General features: G+C 45.7%; 2 protein-coding genes across 2 annotated transcripts; one reads left to right on the top strand and one right to left on the bottom strand.

Annotated features, from left to right (window-relative positions):
• Positions 1-818: 818 nt before the first annotated feature.
• Positions 819-2609, bottom strand: BDCG_00453 (RNA methyltransferase; the record flags this gene model as incomplete). Its single annotated transcript, XM_045415968.1, has 3 exons — positions 819-2140; positions 2296-2458; positions 2526-2609. The coding sequence occupies 3 exons, from the start codon at positions 2607-2609 to the stop codon at positions 819-821; spliced, it is 1569 nt and encodes a 522-aa protein (XP_045271793.1).
• A 187-nt stretch (positions 2610-2796) lies between these two features.
• On the top strand, positions 2797-8746 carry BDCG_00452 (chromatin remodeling complex subunit). The gene is made up of 3 exons (XM_045415967.1): positions 2797-3316; positions 3387-7149; positions 7210-8746. The coding sequence occupies exons 1-3, from the start codon at positions 3035-3037 to the stop codon at positions 7791-7793; spliced, it is 4629 nt and encodes a 1542-aa protein (XP_045271792.1). The 5' UTR covers positions 2797-3034; the 3' UTR covers positions 7794-8746.
• Positions 8747-9718: the final 972 nt, after the last annotated feature.

Here is a 9718-nt window from a genome sequence, read left to right as displayed (position 1 = left end):
TTACTTTTAAAAAAATTAAAAATAGTCTAAAAAAAACCTTAAAATGTCTAAAAATAGTAACTTTATGCCAAGAATGAAACTAAATGAGACTAAATAGAACTACTTTCTCATTTTTTTCAAGTCATGATTTCATTTTAAGATCTGATATATAGTCACTTTATCTGTTTTTTTGATAGTCAGTCCCAGCGGGATTCATGCCAAGAAATGTATGAGACCAGATCAAATGAAATCAAATGTGAAATTCATGATCCCAGCAGCCAGTCTAGCTTCGCTTCGCTCTGTAAATAATAAATATAAATTATAATTAAAAGTAATATAATAATTATAAAGTTTGATTCTGATCTCAGACACAGTCACACAGTCAGTTTACAGTCTATTTAAGATTAATGTAATGAACAAAAACTGTGATCAGAAGTAATGTCTTTAGACAATATAATAACTGTAAAGTTTGATTCTCACCTCAGACACACTAATTAGAAGAAAATATACTCAAGCAGCTGAATCTGCTGTTCAAAGAACTGCTCAAAAACCTGAATAAATTTATACTGAAAGAACTGCTTATCTTTCTTCTTCAAAAAAAAAAAAAAAAAAAGAGAAAAAACTGTAAAGAGAAAAATTCACACTTTTTCTTAAATACAAATATTCTCTAATCTATTATATATATTTCTTAGTGATGGTTTCTTATATATAAAAAGCTGGGAAACTACATGCGCTGTTAATATGCACGGAGAACATCAAAAACTCCGTTGAAACAACCCCAAAAGAAATCTGCCAGCCTGCCAGGGACAGCGGAAAAACCCGACAAATAACCGAGAGAATCAAAACATCTTATTCGGATCCTCCTTCACCTCCTCGCGAATCATGTCGACAGTCGACATCATGCCCTCAGCCGGTGACCGGCCCTGGCCAGTCGAAGATGGGTCCCCAAGGAAGGCCTCGCATAGCAACGCAGAAGCAACGCTCACATTCAAGCTATCAACCCCCGCTCGATCTTCTGCGCTGCTCAAGGTGATAGCACCTGGTATGACCACAGCACCATCTGCTTGCTGTCGTACGCTTCTCTGCAAGCCCTGGTCTTCGCTGCCAAGCATCAGGATGCAAGGCGCTTCGCTAAGTTTAGTACTTACGTCCCGCCGACTGAGGATTTGCTCGTTTGATGTGCCGAATGTCTGCTGGGACGCACTAGCCGCAGCGGGGGCCTCAGCTGCGAAAATTTTCCAGCCGTTCATGCGCGTGTTTTTCAGGAAGTTGGTGGGGTTGGTGGTTGTTAGGATGGGGATGTTTTCCGCGGCGCCTGCGGAGGCCTTTATGACCACAGCGGATATCGGGGCGCTATTTCGGGTGGATACAATGATAGAGTCGACGCCGAAATAGTAAGCGCTTCGGATAATGGCGCCTACGTTTCCTTCGTCTCGAATTCCGTCCAGTAGGAGGGCAAAGGGATATCGGGACGGTTTGAAAACATTCTCCGTCAAGGAACAGTCCTCATCCTTGTACGCCCATCGAGGAATGCGTCCACTTGTGCCATTGACTTCCGCCTCCTCCGCCGATTGTTGACAAACTGACGCATTAAAATGCGTATCTGAGAGTGATGCGACCGGAAGGAGGCTGTCAACTGGCAATTTGGGTAGTTGAGATGCTTCTAGGATACACCCGTTATGCGGCCTTCCGCCGCTCATTTTGTCTAATAGCTTGGGCCAATTGCCAGCAACCTGCTTGACGTGGACACCAGCAGCCAGGCCAAATTTAGTTATTGTATCCAGCATTGGATCCCGAGGCTGTTTCCTTCCCAATCGGAGTGAGACCTTATCGGGCGCATCGTAAATGTAGAGCTTGTACAATTTGCGGCGGCCGCATCGCAGAGCAGCGAGCACGGCCGATGCGCCGTAGATAAATTCGGAAGCAGCCGTTGTATAAGGGATGGCGCGAGGGGCTGTAATGGAAACTTGGGGTCGGGTATGAGGAGGTCTTTCCAGGTTAAATTCAGTTTGTTCTGAGCGTGCAGCGAGCTTTTCTGCATTCCGCTCATGACGGTTTTTTCGGCGGGAGGAGTTAGATTCATTGCTAGACAACCAGTCACCGCTTCGATCTTCATCTCTTCTTTGAAAATCGCGTCGGTCCCAAGTTGGCCTATCGTTGGCTATGCGAAAATTGGGTGTACTGTAACCCCCTGCTTCGGTCTCTGAGCTTGGCCGTACGCAGCGGTTATCAGAACCAAAGAAGTTGGATTCGTTGGGTCTCAGTCTATCGTTTGGCGTTCGAAAATTTCCTCGGTTGCCATTGCCCCTACCATACTGGATGTCCCCGCCCTCTCTGTCACCTCTATGGTCCCTGTTTTCGCTTCCTCTTCCTCTTCCCCCTCCTCCTTCTCTCCCTCTGCCTTCTCTTCCTCCGCCGTCCGGTCTCCCGCCTCTGCCACCTCTGCCTCTACTCCCTCCGCTCTCCCTGTTCTCTCTGTCTGTATGAGAATCGCGCGAGCTGTATATTCCTTTCTGGATGGCCGAGCTTATGGAAGCATTTCTTACTCCTGTTGCGAAGTTAAGTTCAGTCAATCCGGCAAAGCATAGTCGATGCGATTTCAGCAGTGCACTGCAATGGCGGTTAAGCATAATTTAAATATATACCAACAGGGCTGGTAATTGGGCTCAATAAACACCCAAATGAGATATATGTCTTCTATCCCAATGTAACGGTGGTCTATCAAAAAATAATTGAATTGAAGGTTTGATGTCTCTTGCAGCACCTCCTGTCGCCAATAATTTTTTTTATATCGGACTTTTATTGTTCCAGCAGCAAGTTTCTCTGGTTCGACCCGATCAGGTTTAGTGGCCATCCCTGTCACGACGCGGGCGTTCAGCCACTTTCTGCAATTTGTCTGGCCATAACACGACCTCGCGACGACAAACAGTGACACATATGAGTGCAGGACCAATTTCGATTCTGGGCTGCATCAGGTGTTGACCTTGCAAACCCACATGTGAGGGAAACAACTCATCCCCTTGTTGCGCTCTGATTCCCTGTAACCATCGCACCTATGGACAACCAGAATGTCCCGTACTATAGCTCGGAGGAGGATCCATCGATGGCAGCCAATATCCTGAGCCAATTCACCGCAGCTAATGCCAACCGAAGCTCCCAAGCATCTGACCTCAAAGCTAGGAAGCAGATAATTCAAATCATCCCACCAACAATAGATAATGAGGATGACTACGCTTTTTTGCCTGGCTCATTAAAAGTTGAAGAAATCATTGACAAAACGAACGACTCCTATCCGCCAAAATATTCCACGAGACTCGCAAGTGGGGATACAGTTAATGTGAGAACCCTCATTGCCCATTTCTTCCTTTTATGTTCACGTTCTCCTTCTCACTACCTGTATATCTCAGCTGTCTGCCAACTTGATCCGAACACTTCGCAACGGACGGAATGCTCTCTCCCAATACAGTCAGCTTGGTCCGAGACCTCCAACGCTCAGTGATACCTCAGAAGAAGGCACAGTAGGTCTTCGCCGTCGCCCAAGTAGAACGCGACACCAGAAACATAGTTTATATGTGAACTCCACAACCCTCAGTTTGTCTTCAGATGACGATCCTCTCTCGAAACCATCCACAAAAACTAGTCATGGGGCGAGGACCACGAGAAGACGCTCCTCACGTATACACCAAACCACAGCCCCTAAGGACTCCGAGGACGAAACTGATGAATCAGCAGTCAATGGGCGGCGGAGAAGGCGGAGACGACTACCTATGCGACCTTCCAGACCAGATACTGACGATGAATCGATGGAGTCCTCATCTTCAGAACCGCCCGGAAGACGTGGACAGCGAACCAGACGTCCTAGACGGCTCCCCAGGTCTTACAATTTTGACAAACCCCAAATCGGCGTGCGGTCCTCACAGAGAGTCAAGTCGTTAAAATGCATGACAGAACGCCTAGAAGATGATATTTCAGAAGCAGAAGATGACATACCCCAGGTGAAATATTCAGCCACAAAGGAATTCTTCAGGAAGCTTTCAAAGGACGACCCTTTTCGAACCCGCCATCGACATCAGTGCAACGCTTGTCTCTCTGTTGATTATGAAAAGGGTCCTCTCATATTCTGCCAAGGATGCACTACATCATATCACCAGAAATGTCTTGGTCCTCGCAACCAAAGGGAGCACTTAGTAACTAAGGTTGGGGAAGCAGATTTTGTTCTGCAGTGCCGACGCTGTTTAGGCTCTGCCCACACAAAAGACATCCTTGCTCCTCACCAGGGTGCTTGTGCTCAATGCCATCAACTCGGCCCACTGTCAAAACCGTTAAGACAACGAATGACGGCCCGTGAGGAGCAGAAACTAAGGGACGAGAACGGTGGTTCCGATCCCATAACCAATGTTGACATTCCCTTGTATAATGTGGATTCTATCCTGTTTCGGTGTGCTTCATGCGAGCGTGCTTGGCATATGAATCATCTCCCTCCTAGAGGTGAAAATCGAAATCCCTCCCACAGCCTGGAAGAGAGTGATGGTGCAGATGACAGCGAGCAAAGGTTTAGAAAATATTCCAGGCGGTTTACCTGTGAGGACTGCGCCAGTATGCCTGGAGATATAGAAACTCTTGTTGCTTGGCGCCCAGTTGACCTTAACAGCTTCATTCCTGGATATACTTCAGATATGATGGAGGAAATTGCGAAGGAGTATTTAATAAAATGGCGAAAAAAGTCTTACTTCCAAACGTCATGGATGCCTGGCCCGTGGGTTTGGGCCAAGGCCGCCCCTGCCACCCGGAAAGCATTCAGTAAATCTTCAAAATCCTTGAAGCCGATAATGTCAAAAGAAGACGCTATCCCGGAAGAGTTTTTACGTGTTGACATAATTTTTGACTTGGAATACTCGAATGTGGTCAGCAACTCATCACTCGAAATTGATATGGCCCGCGTCAAAGAGGTATCCAAGATCTATGTCAAGTATAAGGGCCTACCATATGAGGACGCTGTGTGGGAAACAATTCCATCGCCTAAAGAGACTGAGCGCTGGCATGATTATCAGATGGCATACCAAAATTGGGTTGCTGGGAAATACGTGCGTGTGCCAAAAAGTCACATATTGAAGAAAAATTTAGCTACCGCAAGGTCCAAAGATTTTGCTACACAGCTGGTTAAAAAAACCCAGCCTCCCTTGCTAACAGGTGGCCAAATCATGGATTACCAAAAGGATGGCTTGAACTGGCTCTACTACATGTGGTACAAAGAACAAAATGCCATCCTTGCTGATGAGATGGGGTTGGGGAAAACAATTCAAGTAATTGCGCTTCTTGCGACCCTAGTTCACGACCACAGATGTTGGCCTTTTCTTGTTGTCGTTCCTAATTCTACATGCCCTAATTGGCGTCGGGAAATAAAGGTCTGGGCACCCAAGCTACGGGTTGTGACATATTACGGCTCCTCGGCGGCGAGGAAAATCGCACATGATTATGAAATGTTTCCAGATGGCTCTTCAGATCTTCGATGTCATATCGTTGTAACTTCGTACGAGTCAATGATAGATGAGACGGCGAGACGACTGTTTTCGAACATCCCCTGGGCTGGATTAGTTGTTGATGAAGGTCAGCGCTTGAAGAACGACAAAAATCTGTTGTACGAAGCTTTGACGCGCATCAACTTCCCGTTCAAAATACTTCTTACCGGCACACCTCTACAGAATAATATTCGCGAGTTATTCAATATCATCCAATTTTGCGACCCGTCTAAGAATGCTGAGGCCCTCGAGCAGCAATATGGGGGAGATTTTACAAAAGAGACGCTTACTGAACTACATGACATGATCCGTCCCTACTTTCTTCGCCGAACAAAAGCTCAGGTTCTGACATTTTTACCACCAATGGCACAGATCATTCTACCAGTTACAATGAGTGTTGTGCAGAAGAAGCTTTATAAATCGATTTTAGCCAAGAACCCACAACTGATTCAGTCGATTTTCAAGAAAACCCCAGGCGGTACACTGAAACGGACGGAACATCACAATCTGAACAACATTTTGATGCAGCTTCGGAAATGTTTATGCCATCCCTTTGTCTACTCTAAAGCCATTGAAGAGCGGGCTATCAGTGCGGCTTTGTCCCACCGAAATTTGGTGGAAGCTTCATCGAAACTTCAATTGTTGGAAATGCTCTTGCCTAAGCTACAAGAAAGGGGCCATCGCGTATTAATATTTAGTCAATTTCTGGATAACCTGGATGTGGTTGAAGATTTTCTCGACGGCCTGGGTCTGCTACACCGCCGCCTTGATGGTTCTATGTCGTCTCTCCAAAAACAGAAGCAGATTGATGATTTTAACGCTCCCGATTCACCATACTTTGCTTTCTTGCTATCTACTCGGTCTGGAGGTGTTGGGATTAATCTGGCAACTGCGGACACGGTTATCATTATGGACCCTGATTTTAACCCACATCAGGACATTCAAGCTCTGTCGAGAGCGCATCGAATCGGTCAACGAAAGAAAGTCCTCGTTTTCCAATTGGTGACCAAGGGATCCGCGGAAGAGAAAATTATGCAAATCGGCAAAAAGAAGATGGCTCTAGACCAGGTCTTAATTGAGCATATGGACGCGGAGGATGACACAGAAGTTGATTTGGAGGCCATCCTTCGCCACGGAGCAGATGCCCTCTTTGACGATGCTACCACGGACGATATTCACTATGATAACGAGTCAATTGAAAAGCTCCTTGACCGAAGTCAGATCGAAAATACAAAAGCTGGAGATGATGGCTCCGCTGAGTCCCAGTTCAGCTTCGCCAGGGTGTGGGTAAATGACACACTCTCAGACAAATTAGGCGATTCGGAAACGGCGACTCCAAATGATACAGTATGGAACAAGATTCTACAGGAACGCGAACGTATCGCTGCCGAAGAGGCGAAAGCAAACGCTCAAGCATTAGGACGGGGAAAGCGCAAGCGTCAAACGGTTGACTATGCCTTTCAGTATCGCGGTGTAGAGGGGCATCTGTTGTCATCACCGAAAGCCTCAGGAAAAGACGATACCGATGCAGAATTTCAATCATTTGGCCCTGAATCTGATCCCGAGGATGCCGATACCGATGGCGATTTTGTCAGCGAGTCTCGCAAATCGGGTACCGGAAAGGATATGGGAGGCAAACAGTCTACTAAAGGTATTAAATTTCATACCGTTGGTTTCCGTGATCATTGAGATGCTAACTTCTATTTTCTAGTACGCCCTTTCAAGCGGACCACAGTGCCCGATGTCAGCTTGGAGTTAGATAGCACAATGGATGGGAGTGGAGAATCCAGTACTACATCCTGTCCAGTGCGCCGCTGCGTAGCCTGCGATCAAATTCATCAAACCGGACACTGCCCGCTGAAATTGGCTGGTGTTGAACATTGTGGACTTTGTGGGATCGCGCATTATGGGCGCGGGCGAACATGTCCCCACCTCAACTCGGAAACCCAAGTTGCTTTAATGCTCGGCTCCCTGAAGGAAAGCCCCGAACAGCGGGCATTAGTTGACGAGGCCACCAAGTATCTACGAGGCATTCGAGGCGACCTGGTGAGGAGGAAAAAGCTCAAGCTAGCCAAGGGTAAGGAGGATTCCTTGCCTCAGGCCCCCCCTCCTCCACCGATTTTTCACCCAGCCCAAAACGTAGCAGCATATCTTCCTGCCAATCCGCCACTTCCATCGCATCATCCAGACCAAACTAATACGGCATCTCATCCGTATCTACCACGATCGCTGCCCACACACCCACAACAGTCATACCCATATTATCCTTATCTATCTCCCAGTGGGTCTAGGTAGAAATGATCCTCCAATTCTTTTCGACGCGCAAAGCCATGATGCCATGATGTATTAATTTATTTATGGCGAGGGTTCTCGGTATTTACTCGTGTATTTTTTTTTTCTTCTTTAAATTTGCGAAATGTATCATATCAGCTTGAAGTTCGCATGCGATTTTCGATGTTTATAGGGGGGGTGTGTTATGGGGACGAGAGCAAAAAGATCACACTAGAGCGGACCTTTGTTTTTAAATTCCGCTGCTAATTTTACTCTAAAGTAGAACGGTCCGTTATTAGATATTTTGAAGCTTTAGCTTAAGACCATCAACAAAGGCATTTGGTAGAAATTTCCTCGTGAAAATTGAGAATTTCAAATAAGCACATAAGAGCTATCTCAGAAGCTGAGTGACAATGAATCAATGATTAGTTATTAGTGACTCACTCTTTGAAGCTAATCTCAAATAGGTAATAAGCTAGTTAACTCAATAGATCAAGATCTTGTGATTTAAAACAATTAATGCCAGCCTGGATATAATTCTGTCCGAAAAGCAGCAAAAATTTGACAGCACCACTTACTCGTAGGCAGGAGTTGCAGAACACACGGAGTATATTTCGCTTTCTAAACCTGTCGTCGCTGGTGTCTTTCATTGTTAGGGTGCACACGGGTTGTCTGTTTGCTACTTTCCTATCAGAAACATGGGAATGACCCAAGCGCCCTTTTGTTCCTTGCGCGCTGACATGCCCACCTCTCGCGGATGGACACAAGGGCATATTTATCCAGGCCATGGGGATCATTACATAAACGTAGGTCTCGGGTGATATCCTCTCTCCATCCAGATCTAGTTAAGGAAGAAGAAAAGAAAGAAAAATCCCACCGTCACGCCGCGTTCCATGATGCCAAGTGTTGCAAAATACAAGGCCACAATGGCAAAGCACAAAAGGTTGCCCAAATTCGAGCCACAGCCTGTTTAACAACCCGCCATAATAGAGAGCAATTAATCTCTTCATTTTTCCCAACGTTATCTAGCCTACAACCTCAGAGAGAGATGGAGTGCTGTCGGCCTTATTCCATCTTCTATGTTGTTCATACAAACGTTTTCTTTGGAAATCCCTCTGAAAAGACAACGGACTCTCTATTCCAGGTGGCAGCTTGAAAAGCTATTCTATGGCTCTATTCTCATACTATGTATGGAGAGATCATACTTAGCCTTCCTCCGTTTCAAAGGACTGTGGGTAATTAGCCTAGCTACCTACTCAGGGCCTAGCAAGCGGTCGAGCCTGAACACACCGGGGGATTCAAGATATGATATCCTTTTTTTTTTTTTTTTTTTTTTTTTTTGTTCTCCGCTACTAGCTCCTTTATAAAGCATTGACATTGTTGAGTTTAGGTCCAGTGATTTTGACCTGTTACAAAACCCTTCAGTCAATGAAAAGGGGCCTCCTGGTTTGGCCTGATTGACCTGAGTGTCATGAATCTGTTCCAAGATTGACAATGTGTTCACTCTGCTGGGTATTGAACTGTTGTTCAGGAACACCTATCATCTACTCTTCATCTAGGTCCATGCTAATGGTTTTCGTGGGGCGCTGGTACATATATCTTTTGATTGTACATGTATTATTGTACATGATATAATGCAGGGTACCGAGAGCTAAGGGCTGGGTCGGTCACACTGCCAGATGTCATCGTGGATACGTTGGGAACAAACTACTCTCTGGGGGAAAAGATGTTGGCAAACTGCTCCTCAGTCAATTGTGAATAATGGCTCAACAAAACAGAAACAGAACCTCTGCTGTTTCCATTTCTCTTCTCTTTTTCTCTTAACTTGTATACGCACATAGGTACCTATGTGGCAAATAGTGAACTTCTTCTATTCATTCACTTCTTCTCTAGAATCTCTCTATTATTCTATTTAATGGATTATTATTCCTCAGTCTCTCTAGAATTTT

The sequence above is a fragment of the Blastomyces dermatitidis genome, assembly GCF_000003525.1.
Source record: "Blastomyces dermatitidis ER-3 genomic scaffold supercont1.1, whole genome shotgun sequence".
Classification (NCBI taxonomy): domain Eukaryota; kingdom Fungi; phylum Ascomycota; class Eurotiomycetes; order Onygenales; family Ajellomycetaceae; genus Blastomyces; species Blastomyces dermatitidis.
The sequence above is the reverse complement of the archived record's forward strand: the minus strand, read 5'-3'. Positions and strand labels throughout refer to the sequence as shown.

Coding starts and splice junctions, on each gene's coding strand:
- BDCG_00452 (XM_045415967.1), top strand. CDS start 3,035: ATGGACAACCAGAATGTCCCGTACTATAGCTCGGAGGAGGATCCATCG. Junction 3,317..3,386: donor CAAGTGGGGATACAGTTAAT/GTGAGAACCCTC, acceptor TGTATATCTCAG/CTGTCTGCCAACTTGATCCG. Junction 7,150..7,209: donor AGGCAAACAGTCTACTAAAG/GTATTAAATTTC, acceptor TCTATTTTCTAG/TACGCCCTTTCAAGCGGACC.